At 52.8% G+C, this 19,639-nt stretch overlaps 9 protein-coding genes across 9 annotated transcripts; 5 read left to right on the forward strand and 4 right to left on the reverse strand.

Moving 5' to 3' along the window:
• Nucleotides 1–395: 395 nt before the first annotated feature.
• On the forward strand, nt 396–6,601 carry LAESUDRAFT_720129 (uncharacterized protein). Its single transcript, XM_040907761.1, has 20 exons — nt 396–587; nt 641–1,551; nt 1,602–1,700; nt 1,751–2,812; nt 2,861–2,882; nt 2,941–3,023; nt 3,070–3,118; nt 3,169–3,206; nt 3,257–3,427; nt 3,487–3,674; nt 3,725–4,037; nt 4,092–4,176; nt 4,238–4,265; nt 4,317–4,395; nt 4,446–4,475; nt 4,536–4,746; nt 4,801–5,004; nt 5,062–5,669; nt 5,718–5,857; nt 5,909–6,601. Exons 1-20 carry the CDS (start codon nt 458–460, stop codon nt 6,240–6,242), a joined length of 4,785 nt encoding a protein of 1,594 aa, XP_040769803.1. The 5' UTR covers nt 396–457; the 3' UTR covers nt 6,243–6,601.
• Nucleotides 6,602–6,661: 60 nt separating this feature from the next.
• On the forward strand, nt 6,662–8,689 carry LAESUDRAFT_720131 (uncharacterized protein). The gene is made up of 9 exons (XM_040907762.1): nt 6,662–7,039; nt 7,089–7,210; nt 7,268–7,497; nt 7,546–7,712; nt 7,765–7,921; nt 7,981–8,063; nt 8,117–8,182; nt 8,247–8,514; nt 8,566–8,689. The coding sequence occupies exons 1-8, from the start codon at nt 6,943–6,945 to the stop codon at nt 8,327–8,329; spliced, it is 1,005 nt and encodes a 334-aa protein (XP_040769804.1). The 5' UTR covers nt 6,662–6,942; the 3' UTR covers nt 8,330–8,514; nt 8,566–8,689.
• Nucleotides 8,690–9,136: 447 nt separating this feature from the next.
• Nucleotides 9,137–10,183, forward strand: LAESUDRAFT_169104 (uncharacterized protein). Its single transcript, XM_040901428.1, has one exon. The coding sequence runs from the start codon at nt 9,249–9,251 to the stop codon at nt 9,840–9,842; it is 594 nt and encodes a 197-aa protein (XP_040769805.1). The 5' UTR covers nt 9,137–9,248; the 3' UTR covers nt 9,843–10,183.
• Nucleotides 10,184–10,208: 25 nt separating this feature from the next.
• On the forward strand, nt 10,209–11,798 carry LAESUDRAFT_720133 (uncharacterized protein). Its single transcript, XM_040907763.1, has 6 exons — nt 10,209–10,617; nt 10,682–10,912; nt 10,970–11,175; nt 11,230–11,301; nt 11,362–11,416; nt 11,467–11,798. Exons 1-6 carry the CDS (start codon nt 10,275–10,277, stop codon nt 11,730–11,732), a joined length of 1,173 nt encoding a protein of 390 aa, XP_040769806.1. The 5' UTR covers nt 10,209–10,274; the 3' UTR covers nt 11,733–11,798.
• Nucleotides 11,799–12,154: 356 nt separating this feature from the next.
• On the reverse strand, nt 12,155–14,331 carry LAESUDRAFT_640800 (uncharacterized protein; the record flags this gene model as incomplete). Its single annotated transcript, XM_040903621.1, has 7 exons — nt 12,155–12,184; nt 12,257–12,378; nt 12,429–12,616; nt 12,672–13,171; nt 13,224–13,699; nt 13,751–14,031; nt 14,117–14,331. The coding sequence occupies 7 exons, from the start codon at nt 14,329–14,331 to the stop codon at nt 12,155–12,157; spliced, it is 1,812 nt and encodes a 603-aa protein (XP_040769807.1).
• A 497-nt stretch (nt 14,332–14,828) lies between these two features.
• Nucleotides 14,829–16,345, forward strand: LAESUDRAFT_641036 (alpha/beta-hydrolase; the record flags this gene model as incomplete). Its single annotated transcript, XM_040903640.1, has 5 exons — nt 14,829–14,959; nt 15,015–15,088; nt 15,228–15,806; nt 15,864–15,916; nt 15,968–16,345. The coding sequence occupies 5 exons, from the start codon at nt 14,829–14,831 to the stop codon at nt 16,343–16,345; spliced, it is 1,215 nt and encodes a 404-aa protein (XP_040769808.1).
• A 264-nt stretch (nt 16,346–16,609) lies between these two features.
• On the reverse strand, nt 16,610–17,153 carry LAESUDRAFT_640935 (uncharacterized protein; the record flags this gene model as incomplete). The annotated part of the gene is made up of 2 exons (XM_040903632.1): nt 16,610–16,863; nt 16,922–17,153. The coding sequence occupies 2 exons, from the start codon at nt 17,151–17,153 to the stop codon at nt 16,610–16,612; spliced, it is 486 nt and encodes a 161-aa protein (XP_040769809.1).
• Nucleotides 17,154–17,812: 659 nt separating this feature from the next.
• Nucleotides 17,813–18,955, reverse strand: LAESUDRAFT_691352 (electron transfer flavo protein, beta subunit; the record flags this gene model as incomplete). The annotated part of the gene is made up of 7 exons (XM_040906086.1): nt 17,813–17,878; nt 17,936–18,084; nt 18,135–18,142; nt 18,199–18,637; nt 18,700–18,718; nt 18,775–18,850; nt 18,888–18,955. 7 exons carry the CDS (start codon nt 18,953–18,955, stop codon nt 17,813–17,815), a joined length of 825 nt encoding a protein of 274 aa, XP_040769810.1.
• On the reverse strand, nt 18,756–19,577 carry LAESUDRAFT_169348 (uncharacterized protein). The gene has a single exon (XM_040901429.1). The coding sequence runs from the start codon at nt 19,408–19,410 to the stop codon at nt 18,952–18,954; it is 459 nt and encodes a 152-aa protein (XP_040769811.1). The 5' UTR covers nt 19,411–19,577; the 3' UTR covers nt 18,756–18,951.
• Nucleotides 19,578–19,639: the final 62 nt, after the last annotated feature.

Here is a 19,639-nt window from a genome sequence, read left to right on the forward strand (position 1 = left end):
CCAAGTCCCGGGAACAGTGGAACGAAGATCCTCGAAGATCCGAGGCGCAGGTGGGACAATCGACTTCATCGTCTTCACAATTGCGGACGGCTGCAATGACAGAACATGCGCCAGCCGCGAGATACGTGAATCATTACGAGAACCGGACGTTCGTTAATGCACTATCGTTGTTTGCCTCGCAAACTGACCGCACATTCTGACGCTGTTAGCTGCATTGCGGAGGAGCCAGAGTAGAGGGATCTGACTGACGGTGTTCAAAGCGGATTCACACTCCGAAGATGGATTGTCTACAGCACAGCAACTCAAATTTGCGTGCCCGATGATCGTGTCCAAGTGTGTTTAAGCTCCGCTTCAAACCGGCTCCACTTTTGCGTTAATCAGGCTCAAATGCAGACAGAGGCCGATAGTATTCGATCCGCCGGCCGTTTAGCTTGTCAGTGACCACCATCAGTAGCTCATGTCCACAGAAGACGATGCACGACGTCTAAGGGAGCCAAGCTCGTCCACATCAACGTCGAGCTCGTCGTATGTCTATCCGGTGCGTTCGCTGCTGACCGGGATTCGGCCTGGCGTGGGCCAGAGAGCGGGTGAGTCTCCTATGTTCCGACGATCTTTCTCTTTTGTACATACGCCTCTCCAGAAGAGTCCGCGAGGCCGAGAGGAGACCAGCATGGGAAGAGTCTCGCCGCGCTGTCTATCCACGAGGCGCCCGCTCTGCAGCGCTCGACGAGCAGCGGGGGCGTTCTTTCCACACCGCCAGCATCTACGTCCGCATCCGAGAGCATGAGCAGCGCAGGAGACTCTCCAGAGAGTGAGGGCCATCACCATCACCACCATCACCGGCGCAAGCCTCGCACGCCAAATTTCCGCGATTTCTCCCTCGAAGAGGACCCCCACTCGCGCAGGACATTCTCTACCGTACACGGCAGCTATTTTCCCCGCTCGCCCTCAGGCACGACGTCGCCCACGCATAGCATGCTCTACATTCCAGGCCCCAGCGGTGAGCCCGTAGAGATCTCCAACGGCCAAGGTAAGTTCTCTGAAGATGCCGACGACCACGACATCCGCCACGGACACCGTCCGCATATATCCGAAGTCGCAGCGGAGGCATTCGCCTCGACGGCAGAGGTACTCCTGACCGCTCCTGGTTTGGACGATGCCGTACACGCACCCTTCTCGCACACTGGTATCGTCCACCTACCACCGGTCGGCTCGCATTCTGCGCCCTCGGCGCCGGATTCATCATGCGGTCGCTCAGGTCGTAGCTTGGGCAACAGGGATGGAGCTGGGAGTGGAAGAGCGTCCTCGTCGTCACAGCTCGGGCCAGGGTCGCAGAGCGATTTGGACGTGGCGCAGCTGCCGTCGACACGGGGGTCTCGACCACAGTCGCCTATGGTTACAACAGACGTCACCGGCTCGGAAAGCAGCGTATCGAGCTGGTCTGGTTCAGATGCTCCTCATATTGCGTTTCGTTACACACACATGGAGGATGAGCACGGGCACCATCTGATCCTGGGGAGGGAGGGAAAGCTGACCAAATGCGAGGATGAGGTGCGTCACACGAGCTGTTATTCAGTGTATCTCACACTTACCTTTTACAGCCTATCCGCACTCCCGGGGCGGTACAAGGGTTTGGCGTTCTGATTGCGGTGGAGGAGGATGAGGAGACAGGCAATCTCTCAGTTCGACAAGTCTCAGAGGTGTGTGTTGTACCAGAAAGGCGGCGCGTGCTTCTCTGACCGTTATCCAGAATTCTACTGAGCTGCTCGGTCTTTCGCCACAATTTCTCTTCTCACTGGAATGCTTCACCGACACGTTGCCTGATCAGCAGAGCGACGTGCTGTTTGATAATATACAGTATCTCAGCGATACTTCATTATCTCCAGAGGAGCAGGCAGAGAACTTGCATGTGTTCATGCTCAACGGCTGGGGCGAGCCCGGTACTGCGCTGGAGGATGGCATGTCGACCGACCCACAGCAGCGGCGAAGCTGGTCTTGCTGGTGTGCTGCGCATCGGCCGCAAATGAATGCGCCTGCAAATTTCGATGCGAATGGCGAGAGTAGTGTGGCCCATCATAACCTCATCGTTCTGGAATTCGAGCTCGAGAGGGATGCTCTCAACCCACTATACCCGCCAGCCACTGGAGGGGAGGGCACTTTTCAGTCCGGCATCTCCTCTCCATCAGATGGGTCTAACGCGGGTACTCACAGCTCTGGGCGAACGTTAGTTTCGACGTCAAGCTCGGAAGACCGGATCATCACTCCGGACGATCTAATTCCTAGTCGTATCCCCAGCAGCGATCCTTCTGTGTCATCAAGCTATCCAGGAGTCTCGCCGACGCCATCACAGGAGACCTCTGCGTACGGCTTCTCTGGCGCAGCGGCCTGGATGCCAAGTCCGGAAGATATCTTTGAAAGTACTACCAGTCGCGCGAAGCCTCTACTGGCCCTCGAACGCCTCAGACGCACACGTCGGAATATCTCAAGTAGCGATTCGCCGATCTCTGAGGGGCAGGGCAGTTTCCGTCGAGGGGCATCGCGCAGACGTCGCGGGACGGGTGCGGTAGGCATGATGGACATCTTCGCGGTGATGGCGCAGATAAACGAACAGCTTGGATCGGCGCCTGACCTTGATACGTTCCTTAAAGTTGTCGCAGGCGTGATCAAGGATCTGACGCAGTTCCACCGCGTGCTTGTGTATCAATTCGATGAGCTGTGGAATGGGCGGGTTGTGGCGGAGCTATTAGACTGGAGTCAGACGCACGAGCTCTATCGAGGTTTGCATTTCCCCGCCTCTGACATTCCAGCACAGGTAGGTGTCCCATTAGGTCCAGAAGATCCGACGCTGAAAGACGACCAGGCACGCCATTTGTATGCTTTGAGTGAGTGCTGCCTCAATTACGACCGAATGGTATTGTTGAATGGTTGCGAAAATGACAGATAAAGTGCGTCTCCTATACGACCGGAGCCAGCCTACGGCTCGCTTGGTGGTCAGAAGCAAGAAGGACCTCGAAACACCACTCGTAAGTATTTCGTAGTCGTGGTTTTGGAAGCTTCATGTTTTCGCAGGATATGACCCACTGTTACTTGCGCGCAATGAGCCCCATTCACTTGAAATGTCCGTGATTATTGCTCTTCAATGGATTGACGTCTTATGTGTGTACTTAGACCTAGAAAACATGGGCGTCCGTGCATCCATGTCCATGGTAAGTGTTGCGCCCCCATGCATGCCATGTCCTAGCTTATATCCTTGTAGTCGATCACTGCCTTCGGTCAACTCTGGGGACTTGTCGCATGTCACTCATATGGATCGCACGGCATGCGAGTATCCTTCCCTGTCCGCCAGATGCTCCGACTGCTGAGCCAGTCTATATCGCGCAACGTCGAGCGACTCAGTTATGCGCAACGTCTCCATACGCGAAAACTGGTACGTCGAGATGCCCACTCCGAAAGCCGAATGTATATTCACCACTTGCAACGTTTAAGATCAATACTGTGCCATCGGACCAACACCCAACCGGGTACATTGTCTCCGATGCAGATGATCTGCTCGGCCTGTTCGATGCTGACTACGGCGTGTTGGTCATTGGCGAGGGCGCCAAGATTCTGGGACCCAAGCAACACGGCCAAGAGATCTTGATCGTGGCAGAATACTTGCGCCTCAAGCAATTCGAGTAAGGAGCTTGTGATCTGCTTTAGTCGCTTCTCTCATCATCTATTGCAGCACCATCCAAGTATCACAAGCCGTCACGCAAGATTATCCTGACTTGCAGCTGTCTACAGGGCTGGAAGTCATTGCCGGTCTGCTATATGTACCTTTGTCGGCAGGAGGCAGAGACTTCATTGCCTTTCTGCGAAAGGGCCAGCCACGTCAGGTTCGATGGGCGGGCCGGCCTTACAAGGACGATGAACAGCAGAGCGTGTTGGAACCGCGAGCATCTTTCCGGATGTGGTCAGAGACAGTGGCTGGGCGCTGTCGGGCATGGACTGATGAACACTTGGAGACGGCAGGCGTGTTGGCCCTTGTGTATGGCAAGGTTGGTTATCATCTTTACCTTCGTGTGAGAAACTGATTTCATCTTCATCGTTAGTTCATCGAGGTCTGGAGGCAAAAAGAGAGCGCGCTGCAAACCACGAAGTTGACGAATCTATTGCTTTCGAATGCTAGTCACGAAGGTGAGAAGCTCCGTAACGTGTTATCTGTGGAATGTTAAATGAGACTTCCGCGAAAACGAAGTTCGCACTCCTTTGAATCATATCATAAAGTATGTATTCTGCAATCTCTGGCCTCAGCCATTTCTAATGATGGCTCTTAGTTATTTGGAATTGGCCCTTAATGGTTCGCTGGATACCGAGACTCGGGAAAACTTGAGTCAATCTCATGCTGCATCGAAAGTACGTATATCCGTTGTCCCTGGATTCATCAGTATCTAAACGGATCGTAGAGCTTGTTATTTACGATCAATGACTTGCTGGTACGTCTGCTCGATTTACGCCGATTGTCGAAGCTGGAGCAAGTATCGTGCGACTCGCAGGATCTCACTCGCTTGGAGAGTGGTCATGAAACATCGTTCAACGAAGCGTTCGATTTGCACCACGCGATCGAAGATGCCACCCTCCTATACCGGAACGAGGCTACCCGCAGAGGGCTCAGCTTCAAGGTGGACGTGTCGACTTGTCCTAGGATGGTTGTTGGTGATGCAAGAAAGATACGGACGGTGGTTTCGAATCTGACTGCAAATGCTCGTGCGTAACATCAAATTATTTTGCATGTTGCTGGTGACGAAGGTGCTGCTGTAGTGAAATATACCCAACGAGGATCGATTTCTGTGCAATGCCATACATACGACGAACCTGTTGGTCTTCGTGATGCGCAGAACGTCGCGGTGGAGATTGTCGTTTCAGATACCGGCTGCGGCATTCCTGCGGAGAAGCTAGAATGTATATTCAGGGAGTTCGAGCAGGTAGAAAGCGCATCGCCAAAGGCGAATTCGCAGGGTTTAGGTACGTTCGCAGATATTATACTTGGAACTGGTCCGTTCAGAGCTGCTTGTTTGATAGGGCTTGGGTTAGCGGTGGTCGCACGCATTGTGGAACAGCTAGGAGGACAGCTGCGCGTCGATTCACAGATGGACGAAGGGAGCTGTTTCTCCTTCTTGATTCCCTTCGCCACGGAACCAGAAGGCCAGACGACATCGGATTCTTATTCCCCCTCATCTACGTCCGCACTGCAGTCGCGGGACGACGTCAGTGATAACCGCGGCAATGAGATCAATAATCTTGTGGAAGCCTTCGCACATCATAGAGTGGGCGATGGGATGGCTATTGCGACAGAGGAGCCTTCCGGACTTCGAACAGCAAATGCTGGCATTCCTTCACGGAAAGGACACGACAGACCGCGGGGAACTGTTGGCTCGGAGAATGCGCCGAAGACGGCTACAGGCGACGATCTTGATACAAGAACAGAGGCATCTCCGGCCGAATCTCTATCGAGATCTCTGCTCAGCGAAACCAGCTCGAATGTCACAACACACAGGAAGCACAACCAGACGTCTCCGCTGCCGAAACTCTCGGCAAGTGCTCGCAAGTCCGGTCCAATGAGCTCCACCTCCCGCAGTGCACGCTCTGATAATGAGGTCAGCACGAAGCTTCGTTTGTTGATTGTTGAGGTACGAACTCCATCGTCATGTGGTCGCTCTCTGCTTACGATTCGATAGGACAACGATATCAATCGGATGATCCTGGCGAAACGTCTGTCGCTCGACGGCCATAACGTTGTCAATACAACAAATGGGATTGAGGGCGTCGAGATGCTGGAGTCGGACTGGGAGTTCGATTGCGTTCTGATGGACATTCAGTACGAATGCTCGACGTTCTTCGTGACTTGATGTTGACTGATCATGGGTAGGATGCCGCTGCTGAACGGATTCGAAGCGACCGAGCGGATTCGTAGTATGGAGCGGACGCGAGAACACATCCTTAGCCGAACATCTCACAAGCTGAATGGACGAATACCTATCTTCGCAGTCTCGGCCTCATTATTTGAGGACCAACGTGAAGAATTGTTCAAGCTGGGCTTTGACGGGTGGATTTTGAAGCCAATTGACTTCAAGCGTTTGAAAATCATTCTTAGGGGGGTTGTCGATACCGTACAGCGAGGGAAGGACGTTTATCACCCGAGCTGCAACTGGGAAGTCGGTGGTTGGTTGAGGAAACTCGACAGGAACCACGAGGATCTGTAGTAGTACTTAGACATCTTTGGGTGTCTTCGCGTTTTTATAACCTGGGTTGTCTGTTTTGTTTCTCCAAGGTAACTGTTGTCCCTTGCAATATTGTCGTTTTCATCAGCACACAGCCCTGTAGTCATATTGTTCCACCACATCTTGTAGCCATTACGCAGAAATACACGAGTGCCTGCGACCGTGGTCTGCATTAGATGTCCCTTAGTTCACATTGTAGCCAGAGTGGTTTCTCCGCGATAACATACTGATTCACAACACAGATACTCTAGCAATCATCCCGAACTATACCCAAATACGCTTGGTACCTTACCGAATAAATATTGCGGTCGATGGTCTGCAACGAGTACAGCCATACGCGGCACTGCTGTCTGATAAATAATCCTCGCCGGGTGGCTCGACTGACCATAGCCTATCAACGTCTTTAGCTCTTGCTCTCATCGCACGCGGGACTCCTTCTGGGCAGACCGACCATGTCTACTCTGTATGCAGCGTCCGGATATCATCCAAGCAGGCTAGATTTGAAGCTGAAGTGGCCGACTGTCGCTTGCCTGCGCGCATGGCCACACCCAGCATCGGTCATGTGACGTAGAAACGCGACGTTCGAGGCGTTTCTCCGGTGCGCGCGTCCTTTTCCAACGTCAACCATTCTCTCCGTCACTGTCGGTACTCAAGTGAAAGCCCCAGAATCCAAAGCGGCAACATGCAAGTTGAACGAACACAGCAGGATCAGTCGGAGCGTCTCTACGCGATACTCCGTATCAAGCGCAAGCGTAATGAAGAGCCTCTTGATGGTCTAGGTATGCATTATTGACGATCAACTCTGTTGGAGATTGCCATGAAGTATAGTCGTCGACCAGGAGCTCCGTCCACGAAGGAAACGGTCTCGCGGTACGCTGAACTTCTTCAAGTTCGCAGAGACGGTCGAACAGGGTGCTTGGGACGACAACCAGAAGAAGAAGGATCTTGAAGTATGCCTATTCTCCTATAGGTTGTGGCGCATAACACTCACAACTCAATGTTTGTAGACTCGCTTGACCATTCTAGCACGCCAGTCAGCGCAGGGAGAGTTACCTTCCAGCTCCGTCTCTGCACCTGCAATCGTGGAGCAAGCGGCCGGAATCACCGCCACGCCTTCGCCTGCCACACCTCTTCGTCCGCCGCGGGACACTTTTGGACGCAAATACACGATCATCCGGCGTGAAGCACCGTTGACTGAGCCGCCCTTTAGTAAGCGACGCAGAGTGCCTGCTGCACCGTACGTTGATGTTCAGCCTCTCATGGAGCAATATTCAACCATTTCCAGTCCGAAGGTGTGGTCTACAAAGGAGCTTGAGGCTCTAAAGCACGCGCAAGTCACCATGTATGATGCCATCCCTTCTTCATCCGCACTTCCGTCCGAACCGTCTGCGGCACCAAATATCGACTCAGAGGTAGCGAAGTTTCTACCCCTACTCCAAGATTATCTCAAGTGTACGATTCATATTTTCGTGGTTCGACATCAGATTGATTATTATGCGAGAAGTGGATGACAAGGCGGTTGTTCCTCCGTCTCCGACCAAGACTGTACCTCCGGCGACCATTGACGAGAGCGACTATGTTTATGATGTCTTCTATCAGAGGCCGACGACTTTCCAGGAGCTCTATCAGCCGTCCACGAGCGTCAGCAACATTGGCAGATTGTATGCAATCTCAGATGTGAATCTGGATGTGGATGTTCGAAATTGATTGGGTCTAACAGGACTGACGTACCGGACGAGCTGATGTGGTATGACTCGGATACCGAGTCGGAGGTTGGCGATACTGATGATGAAGACTCAAACGGTATTCACCATTTTGTGAGAAATGCCTTGAGCTCATGCTGATGTCTCGTCCAGCTGAGGATTGGTACAAGAATGACTACCCAGAGGAGCTGTCGGATGAAGGTGGGAGCGAGGGAAGCGGTGAGTACACATCACCTCGTTGCTGGTTCTTGGCGGCGTGTGTGCTTGACAATGGCCTTTCCAGATGTATTTCACGAGAATAGCGACTACGAGGAGATCGTAGTTGACCGTCCCATTGAGACACCACCGAGCTCACACTCCGAGTAGCGATGACGGTTCTGCGCACGGACCGGGCTAGCTTTCAACCAGTTGTATATAATTGTATCATTACGTTCATAATCTCTTTCCTTCTCGACAGTACGTTCATGATGTTGTCGATCTCCAAACCTTTGTGGATACAAACAAGACGATGCAAGCGACAGCACGTAGTATGGCAGCAGGTATTGTTTTAGGTGAGCTAGCCACGCAGCCGATTTTCATGATCTTCTCATGCGCTTCAGCAGTTCATTCGCTTTCCCACACGTGCATGAACCCGTTTTATTCCGTGTACTCAAAGTCTGCCCTTTGATGAGCTCCCACAACGTCATCATTCTTTGTCTATCTAGATAATCGGAAGGCACGACGTACCCTTGAATATTCTCTGGAACGTCCTGTTGGGAATGCCTCAGAGGAAATTCCATGGTACATCACGCTTTCCTCTCATATAAGCGACAGATATTGCGAACAAGCAATCAATCAGCTTATAATCGTGCAATGCCGAGCGGAAGTGAGCGATTTCAACGAACCGGGATACTCCCCGCACCAAAATCACGTTCAACGCCGCTTATTCTCACAGAAATCTAGCTGCCATCAAAGCGGCGCCCGGTTCTGCTCAATGCCTACAATATCGAGTCAATGATGTCTCGTGGTTAACCTGCATGATGAGTATGAGTTTGAACGACGAAGAGGCTCGTAAGTATTGATCGAACTCAGTCTCCTGTCAAAGTGCTGTGCGCTAATGACAAAGTTGATCTCATTCTGCATGGCTCCCACGCATGTCTGCTCGCTGCGGAGGATTGCAATGATGATATCTGTTCAGAGTGCTCAGGTAAGAATGGAAGTGAGCCTATCCTGTTACGGACCACCGATGGTGTTCTGGTGCAATATGACAGTATAAACAGCACAACTGGGCAAAACGTGGCTATGAATGCTTCTGGCTCTCCGCCATCCACAGCATGTATGGGACCGTCTGTCAGTCACCCGGTATCTCAATCGCAGATTCCGAATGACCCTTCATAGAGAGCAAGTATGTCACTCGGCTGAATGCGTACCCCGTTTTGCGCGCTTGTGGCGGGGGATCGATCCCCGCCCTTCCTCGACCCCTTTTTCGTTCCTTGTCTTCGTGCGGCCGTCTTCCTCGTCGTCTGTCCGTCGTCACGTTACACTGTCCACCATTTATCGTTCTCCTCATGCTGTTTCTCGCTTGGCCGTGTGTCCCGCCCACATCTTGCTGTCTGTGTGTATTGCCGTCGTCTCGCCCGCGTGTCTGTCGTGTTTGGACCATCCCCTCGTCTGTCCAAAGGGGATACTGCTGTTTGCTCTAACGTATTCGCTGCATGCGAACTACCATCAACTCCCCATGGTGTTGCCGATGGTGCTCGCTTATAATACTGTGGCTCCGTTGTCTTCGAACATGCTGCCTCTTTGGAACCTGCACTCGTTGCCAGCTTCCCGTTTCATGTCTCAAGTGCTTCTTCGCATTCTGCGATTACACCCGCCGCGAAAGCTGTGCCATTGGTGAAGCGTGCGTCCTCACAACCCATTCCTTTAAGTAATGGCTAACATAGTGAGGGAGTGGTGTTCCGGTTTCTCCCCAGATGCTGTAGGTGAGCGAGCATGCGCGGCATGTGCTCGCCTCGTCGCACAGCGTGTCAATGTTTCATAGCCGATAACATGCTCTAGTTACAATATGCCCCACTCCTTGTAATCTTTTATAATGTAACTGGCGGACCTATGTACTATCCTTACATACAACTTCAACTCTCCGCTCCCGATCCAGAGACACACACTCTCAGGTCATTCGGACCTGGGCGTGCGGATGTAGTAGCGCCGACGCCCCCAGCCCGCACAGATGTAAGCGCCCGCCGTGCCATTTATACTGACCGGACAGAGCACCTCGTTGAAACAGGTGGCGATACCGAAGCGCCTGCTGGCAGCGTGACAGATACTGGAGATGGTTCGGACTTCCGTGGGTCACATTGCTTTGGTGCGCTTTCTCTGGCTCTGCCCAGTTCTTACACAACCTCGTATGTACGCAAACGTCCGCTCCAACTCGCGATGCCTGCGTCGCATTCACAGACTGTTTCCTGTTGCCACGGCAGCCATGCCTCTATGGCATCGTTCCTCCCGTTCATCAGGAACCAATCTGTCGGCCATCGATGTAGGTAGTCTCCGAACCTTTAGCATCCCTGCAAGTCCTATGAATGTGGAAGGCAGCATTGAAGTAGACGCCGCACGCTCCGAGCCAGCTATCGATTCTCAGAAGCGGCAATCTGTTGGGATTTTTTGGGATTTTGGTATGTTGATGCCACATCGAGCCTTCAACGTGTTTCAGTTAGTGCTGACGGTATGTGGTACCAGAAAATGTTGGGCTGCCGGCATCAAATGTGAAAGCTTCGCCCATTGTCCGCACTCTATGCACGTTTGCACAAACTTACGGGACAGTGAAAGCCTTACGAGCGTATATGGATAGTACTCTCCGAAAGAGTTCCGAAGGGGTCGCGTTCGGAGCGGCATTGAGAGAACTTGGAATTGATCTCATAGACTGTCCGCATGCGGGCCGGAGGGAGGTGGTGGACAAAGGAATCATCAGTCAGTCACAGGTCATTCGTCACCAAGTCATACGGTATACTCTGACTGTGTTGCCAGCCGATCTCTACGAATTCGCACTCGACAATTCGCCTCCTGCGACGATCGTTCTGATCTCCGGGGACTCGGGTTATCTCGGTGCTGTGTCAAAATTGAGTCTCAGAGGCTACAAGATGATCGTGGTCACTCCTGCGAATACAAAGCAGACGTACATGATGTCGCAGACCACCGAAGTGTGGACATGGCGAGATGGGATCGCTGAAAATGTGTGACTGTCAATGTCATGTTTGTGATGAACTGACCGTGAATACCATTTCTAGGTATGCAAGTCGACTCCTGGCGAATCCCTCCCAGGCAAAGTCGCGGCCCACGAGAAACTGAAGACTACTGATGTGCGTATTAGATGATCAATTTGAGACCGTACCTATCTCAACACGCACTGGTGAACACAGGAGGTGATTAATGCATTCAAGATCGGTGAAAGCAAAGCTGCAATCTCCCTCACAGGTGAATTGTTTCTGCTCAATGCCAAGCCTTTCTGGCTGAGCACTTGTCAGATAAGAAACGGAAGGCCAAGATGGAACTTGAGACCAACGTGCCATCTCATTTTAGGCCTTTGGTCCAGATTCTAAAGGAACGAATGCAGAAAGGTTTCCCTGGGGTCGAGCGTTCGGAGTTGCAGTCAATTATCACGCAACATTTTCCAATGATCTATGCAGAGGCCGGCGTTCCAGGACTCAAGAAATACATCGCAAAAGCTCGGAAAGCGGGTGTTGTGTTGAAGAAAGACGGTGTTGTATCTTTGACCCCTTGTCTGCGGTGATTTTGTCTCGTCATTATGGATGTTCTGACTTTGCAATTGAATATGCAAGCGATAGATTTTTTTTAACTTCGTGCGAGTCATATTGTTTCGTGCTCCTGACGGTTCGCGCTGGTTCGCGACGGGTAAATCGTTCGCGCCGCTAATTTATGCTAAGGAAGGCGTCCTGAATGACGGCAATACACTGATGTAGTTCAGAATGGGGAAGTTACTTATTCTCTGTTCGATCATAGATTGCATGTGCGAACGATACCTTAGACGCCCCAGACTTAAGGACTGACTGCTGTGCTCGTGGCTTTCACTGTATGGCCGCACCAAGAAAGTCCGGAAAGATACAGCATGTGGACAGCGACAGTCTTACGCAATTAACACGGAAGATTACGACGGTAGCCTGGAGCGTGCAACCGCACTCTATACCAAGCATATCAATTTGCTCCGCCAACGGACTCCATCGTCTGGGGAAGGAAACATCTTTTCCATGAGTTTCTCCGCCCTTGTTATGCGGCAACGAAAGCACTCGTACTCACAAATGGAGACGCAGTGGGCCCGTCCAGTATCGCTAACTCCTCGGCAGTAAACGGAAATCGGGGAATGACCAGCGTCCGCAAGGGTATCAGCATGAATATGATTACAGGGAAGCCAATTGCAGCTACGAACAATGAGTTTGAGAGCCCCGGCTAGGGTGAGTCGCTGACTTACCGATGGTCTGCGTGACGGCGAACGTAGCCCCGAAGCTAGCGAGCTGCACCGCGACGAACAGCAGGATGCGCGACTTGCGAACCTTGCGGAGGGGCTCGTCTGCCGGAGTGAGTGCCTTGTCCTGGAAGAAATACAGTATCTTGCGCGTGATACCATTCCCTTGCAATGCATCTGCACCCATGTACCAGCTGAAGCCCGCGAAAGTTAGTACCGCATCGCTCAGCACATCGACGACAAACTCACAACAGACCCGCCAGTACTCCTCGCGGGATCAGGTGCAGCACATGCAAGAAAGGGCGCGTCAACAAGACGAGGCACAGCGCTCCTTGAGCGAGGTTCGAGGCACGCTGCTCAACGACAGCAATGGGGATCTCATTCCGCCGCACGTCCCCATCCCCATCCCGAGATCGTGTAGGATCCGGCTCTAGCTCTGGCTCAAAGAACGATCGCCGCGACGTGACACGCTGCACCTCCTCGTCTTCCTGGACCGCGACGCGGCGTTTCTCTTGACGTACTGAGCGGTTAAACGACTGTCTATTCTGGTCTTCCTCCACGTCCTTCTTCTCCGGGTGTCCCATGATGAGCAGAGAGGTTGTATGAATGGGAGCTTGAGGGATCAGGCCATTTGGTGCAGGTAAGCCGAGTAGCCCAGCGATGAAGGTTGTGATTCCAAGCAGGAAGAAATCGTAATGGAAACCGGGCGGTTTCCGTAGCGGGAACGCAGTACCTTGGGCCATGAGGGACTAGAACAGGCTCTCAACGGACACAGCGATGACGAAAGCATGCAACACTTACTGAGACATTGTGGTCAAAGAAGAACAGCACCCACAATACGACACCAAACGGGAAAGCGATGCCGACCCACTTGCCATCCAGTTCCCAGAAGCGGACTAGCCAGGCCCTGCCATTCGCAGGCTGAAATGCACGACCGGTCGGCAGCGTGCTTGGGTGGGAAGCGTCGAGGCGACCCCAGTACGCCATGGCGGAAGAGGCCACAAGCGATATCGGCATCCCATAGTCGGCGAAGAATCGGCGCACATGGCGGTGAAAGTACGCAGACTGTGACAGGCTACGGAACAAGAAGGACGCGACGAGCATTAGTAGAGCAAGTATGATGCCAACGAAGGCACCGTCTAGGGTGTCCGAGGGCTCCGAAGTAGAAGGAAATTCTCGTGTGACGACTTGCACTCCATATTGCAGATACACCCAGGAAACGTAGAAGCCAAAGGTGTCGCAAGAGAACAATGTAACGTATTGCAAGAAGTTGCACCCTTGAGAGTGATCAACCGCAATGCTATAAGATGCATAACATGGTCACTCACAGTTGAGGGCTGCTGTTATCCAGTGCAGTATAGCACCCCATAGATACACCCATCCAACGAATTGCAAGTAGTTTGGGGCGTCAGGTTGCCGTTCTATGATGTTGTATATTGTCTTGTTCAGAACAGTGATAGGGCCTGTGACACCAGCAATGCAGAGCGGCTGCGCGCCGAAGATGGAGAAAATGAACGCAGCCATAAAGGAGGAAAGTAGCACCTCCGATACCCCATACTGATTCGTTGTTTCTATGAGATCGAGCGAGAATGCGATGCCTGGGAGAACACTATGGATGCATATGAGTAATGTTATGTTAGAGCAGAGGATACTTCGCCACTCCTCCCAGCGACAACTTGCAAAATGAGACTTACTTGGCAAAGAAAATGAGGACAATTGCGGGCACCACGCGATAGTTCCAGGCATCCGTCCAGTCACTGAGATAGTAGGGTGCACGAGAACGCACATCACGTATGATTCCTGTTCCCACTCTGATACGTCCGAGGCGTTGCAGCAGCCTGCCTGCCCTGCCCTGGTCATTGGTACGGAGCGTAAGAGATGGAGATTTGGACGCAGGTGTGCAGGACATTTTCCCCTTCTCCAAGTATGCGTGAGCATCAGCTCGTGCTCCGTCTGGAGCAGAACCAAAGGTATGTCGTGAGTCAGCCATCTATAAATGAGCCCGCAACCTTGTTCGGAGCAGCCAGTTTCCTGCAAGCGGTCGCAGCATTCGCAAAGAAAGCCACCGTTGCTGGTCAGCTCAGGCTGGTCAGTGGAGCTGGCTAAGAGCGGTGGAAACGCCGTCGGCACGAGTGTTGATCAGCTGGTCACCGTTTGATAGTCCATTACGCGCAGTTCCATGTTAGAGAGGAGGCGAGCTAGATATCTCGAAAAGAGGAAGCGAGCATGCTGACAATATTATCGTGGAAAGCGGTCACGGTGAATATCATAAATTGTGGCAGCGCCATCGCCCTATGCCTCACTGATCCTGCCCACCGTTGCTTGAGATTTGTTCTATTTGACTGTCAATCTGCTGCAGATTCAAGCTCTGATTAGCATCAAATTAGTGCTGGATGGATTTGTGTGATGGCAGACACTAGACCCTCCACTCGTCCCAGCCTGGGCTTCCTTGCTCGCGCACACAAGTTCGCATTCTATGCTACTATCTTATACGTGGTGGTGGTCGTCCTTCTTGCGCATCCTTTCATCCAGCGACAGTACGTCCTACATTATTATTCGATTTCAAACTCGTGTCTCACGTATTGGTCCCAGTGTCTCTTATCAGCATGCCATCACGGAGCCATGGCACACCACGTTTGACGTTCCGGAAAGGTATGGACTCGCCCGTGAGTACCTCTTGTGATAATAGATCTGCTATAGCGTCACGATGTGGTGATGAAGAGCTGGAGCATGGCACCCAGTAACTGTGTGGCAGTCGTGTTCATTGGTTGTTGGATCACTCATTCACCTGCACCGATGCTCTAGCGGGCAAGACTCTCAACCTCAACCTAACAACGTCTGATAATGTCACCCTCGGTGCATGGTTCATCCTTGCGGATCCGTTTTATCAACAGCGTCGGCGCTCACATCCATCACCGTACCTGTCTTCGCAACCATCCCTCTCAACAGTGGAGGAAGCAATCAATGCTGGCCCCACGATCCTCTACTTTCATGGTGCTGCTGGGTCCCGCTCGACGACCTGGCGCATTCAGCACTACATTGCATGGTCCGCTCGCATGCAAGCGAATATCTTCGCCATCGATTACCGCGGCTTCGGGGACAGCGCAGGCATACCGTCCGAACCTGGCCTCGCGATCGATGCATACACAGCGTGGAACTGGCTCATGGACCACGGCGCTGGGCCACAAGACGTGCTCATCATTGGGCACAGCTTAGGCACTGGTGTAGCGAGCAAACTGGGGTCGCAATTGGCGAGAGAAGACGTGAAGCCGAGAGGAATCGTGCTGATTGCGCCATTCTCCAGCGTCTCCGCGCTGATAGAGACATACGACCTCTTTGGCGTCCCGTTGCTGCAGCCCTTGCAGAACTTTGCTCTTGGGCGAAGTGAGCGTTCATTTTCGGCTCACTGTTCGAGAGGTTTGTTCACATTGGCTTGCACAGAGCTCATTAAACGCCTCGCGCGTGAGGCATATGATACGCTATCAGTCATTCGAGTGAGTGATCCCACCGGCTGGAGCGCTTTCGAATTATCTGACGTTTCACAGGAGTTCAACGTGCCAACGCTGATCGCACACTCGACTAGCGATATGGAGGTCCCGCACTCCCACTCCCGCACGCTTCTGGACCATCTGCTCGGCCCCCTTCTCCCGCCTGAAGTCCCGCTCCCGCTCGAGCCTGGGAAACCAATATCCCACGAGCGCTTTACGGCGTTCACCGAGGCGCAGGCCAAGCGCAAGGAAGCACGGACTGCGTTGGTCAGGAAAGTAGAGGTGCCTGCCTTTGGCACGATGGAGGAGTTTGACGGAGTTTATGGTCGAGTGGTGTACGTGGAGACCTCCTGGGGCGCCCATAGCAAGGTGGGCCTGCAGGAAGGTGTGCAGGATGCAATCTCCTCGACGTTCCGGTTGGGCGGGAATCTATGATCTGTATTTAGATGAAACTAGCGAAATTGGTGCTTAAAGCTGTAGAAATTAGATCACATACCGACGGTAGCCGCATGTGCGTCGTCCGCCAGTTTGAAGATCAATCCAAAGAAACTATTATTCATAGTGTACTAAAGTAGAGCCATGTTACGGTCCCAGATGTCATGAAGATATGTGAGGTCCATGAGGTAATGCCCCAGGCATTTGCCAATGCCTGTAAAACGTTTCGGTATCGTCTTCCCTGCAAAGCTGAAGTATCGCAGTTCAGCCTCTATTCCCAACTAGTATCCCGAACACAGCAGTGATGATAGCGCAGAGCGCGAGGGCAACCAGCACACTGCTGACACGGGCGACAGGGAACATGCCCTTCACGAGCGCATATTGCACCGTGAAGTATCGCGCGACACCGAGGAAGAGTACGCAGAGACCGATGATGACAATTGTTGCACCGAGTGGCCGCGAGTACCTCGCCAGTGCAGCGTTGCTGGCTCCGGCAATGGCGAACAGCTGCACCAGGGCTGTTATGATGTAGACCCGTTCAGTAGACCAAAAGCCAGCATCATGTCTGGGACGCACCGACTCCCGCAGATGCTATCGCGAGACTTGTCCGCACATATGCAAGGAATGTCCGTTCGGATGCCAAGTGGTCGCGTGCAACGCTTCCCGAGTTCTCCAACGTCCATGCTGGATCGAGCTTGTGCCACAGCAGCTCCAGCCCTTTCCTTCTCCTCCTCCCCTTCCTCTGCGAGCCGTTGGTCCCTGAAACGCTCGGTTCTGGTGGTGTCTCTGTCTCCTGCTCAGGAGGCATGTGGTCTTCATCCGGCTCTGCAGGCGAGTCTCCCCTCTCGCGAGAGCCCTTGTGGCGCGAATTTGGGTTCAGGGTGGTGCATGATGGCGGTGGCGACGCCGGGATGCCCATACTTTGCGCGCTGTCCGCCAACTGTCTCTCGACTGGGTTGTCCATAGCGCTAAGAAAGGAGACGCACGGTGGGCGGGTGTAAGCTAGGTGGGTGCGCTGACCGCACTACTCTTCTCGTCAATTCGTAATTGTGGGAGCGACTTCCGAATTCCTGAGAACTTATTGGATAGGATCCACGCTCTCATATGGAGGCAACGGAAGGCTAAGTATGGCCAAGGAGAATCGGTGCGGAACATGAAATGTCTCGTAGTTGACATGGGCGTCACGTACAGGTAGCCGAGCGCGGGACGAAGCGATGGTGGCTGGCTGCTGGAAACGTTGGGAGCGGATCATTGGAACGACTGCGGTTAGCGATCCGTACCGCAAAGCATCAAAAGGCATGATTTCCGACGGCCACGTGTATATTTAGAAACTACTCGTCGAGTGCAGGGTTGTGCACAACATTGCATTCATGCATGCGATGATAACACATAGTGATTCCATGATGCCACCACATCACACATATACGCAAGGATGACCACCAGCTACGAAGCAGTAGTCTGCACCTCTTAGGATGACACCGCAGTGATGCCTGCCTCCTTAAGTTTCACAATCAATTCGTCCACGCTCGAAACCTATTTTTATTTGAACAGTTAGTCCACGAATGGAAAACGATCTTCGCAAAACGATACCTTTCCGCCGCCAGCACGCTTAGGAGGCTCCGTAACCTTCACCGTCTCCAATCGTGGAGTGAGGTCGACCTGAAGGTCAGCAGGTGTCAATTTCTCGATTGGCTTTTTCTTCGCCTTCATGATGTTAGGCAATGACGCGTATCGTGGCTCTGGACACGAGTCAGCTAGGTTTTCAGCGTTTCGAAACGCTAACCCTCACCGTTAAGGCTGCATTTGTACCCACAATCAGCAACATGCTACTGTCGGACACCTCGAACACTCACCGAAGATCTGTAGTAACGACGAGAGGTAAACGGCAGCGCAGCTCCTCCAGTCCACCATCAATCTCTCTCATAACAGTAGCCTCCTTCTTCTCAACGTCCAGGTCAACCTTGCTTGCAAACGTCGCCTGCGCCCAGTTCATAATACCCGCAAGCATCTGCCCCGTCTGACCTGCGTCGTCATCGATTGCCTGCTTGCCCATGATCACCAGATCCACGCCCTCCTTCTGGCGCTCAATCACCGCACGCAAAGCCTTCGCGATACCCAGAGGTTCGGGGGCGGGGGCGGAGTCTGGAATCTCGACATGGACGCCCGAGTCGGCACCCATGGCGAGCGCGGTACGAAGGGTCTCCGCTGATTTTGAAGGACCAATCGTTACCACTTTAATAGACTTCACTTGGTCCTTCAGACGTTCCCGAAGCCGCACAGCCTCCTCAATGGCTGTGAAGGTATCATGTCAATAGGCGATGTCCCGATGGTACATAGTGCCACAGCATACGGACCGATCTCGTCAAATGGATTCTGAGAGAGTCTACGCGTTCAAGACGATGGACTCTTGAAAGCAAGTGCAAACACACCATGGAATGCTTGACATTGAGATCGACGCCCTTCTGGTCGGGATTCACGCGGACCTTCACCGCATAGTCAACCGTCCTGCAATGACCGTGTTAGCCACGTTTCTCCGCCCCACCCACAGGCTACGACGTGCCTTTTGATGGGCACCAGAATGTTGAGCAAGCGTACTGCTGAGGGTCTCATCTTGAGGTAGTTTCGGCGGAGCGGAATGCGGGGTAGTGGCAAGAAGGCCCTACATATAGGCCAAGTAATAAGGTGTTGTAATTGCCGGTCAACCGACATTTCCATATAGGGAAGATCACCCGACCGCCAATCGCATGAGTCCGACTCGCACTTCTCGTGTGCCCATCCTTGTAATTATGAGCACTGTGCGAGCCTTTAGACTGCACATGCAGATTGCGAGAAGACAGCGGTCTGAGCGATGCATAGAGACTCGCGCCTCCCGAGTGCGACGAAGAATGATGCATGATGTCTGACATGAATCTCCTACACTTCATCACAAACCGTCTGATAGAGTAGTCATAAACTGGATCTCTCAATAGCGTAGGCATTTCGAGCCGGAAACCGGCTTCAAAACATGCCCTGGGCAGACGGTCTTCCACGCTACGAAATGCAGGTTTCACGCCAACTGCGGACATGTTCTTCAAGGTCGCGAGCCACGCCTAGCGAAATCACGAGTACTGTCGATTGCAACAACGGACTCACAATCGTGTGCGGAATCCTGTGGAAGTCTTCATGATCTACGACTTGCGACAGCTTCGATAGCAGCTGAAAAGAATGTGGCTACCAGATCGACAAGACGGGCAAGCCAAACTTGGCGGCGAGCACACAGCACAGATTAACTATTGTCTGGATGCAGTCAGCCCT

Source organism: Laetiporus sulphureus (assembly GCF_001632365.1).
Source record: "Laetiporus sulphureus 93-53 unplaced genomic scaffold LAESUscaffold_2, whole genome shotgun sequence".
NCBI classification, from domain to species: domain Eukaryota; kingdom Fungi; phylum Basidiomycota; class Agaricomycetes; order Polyporales; family Laetiporaceae; genus Laetiporus; species Laetiporus sulphureus.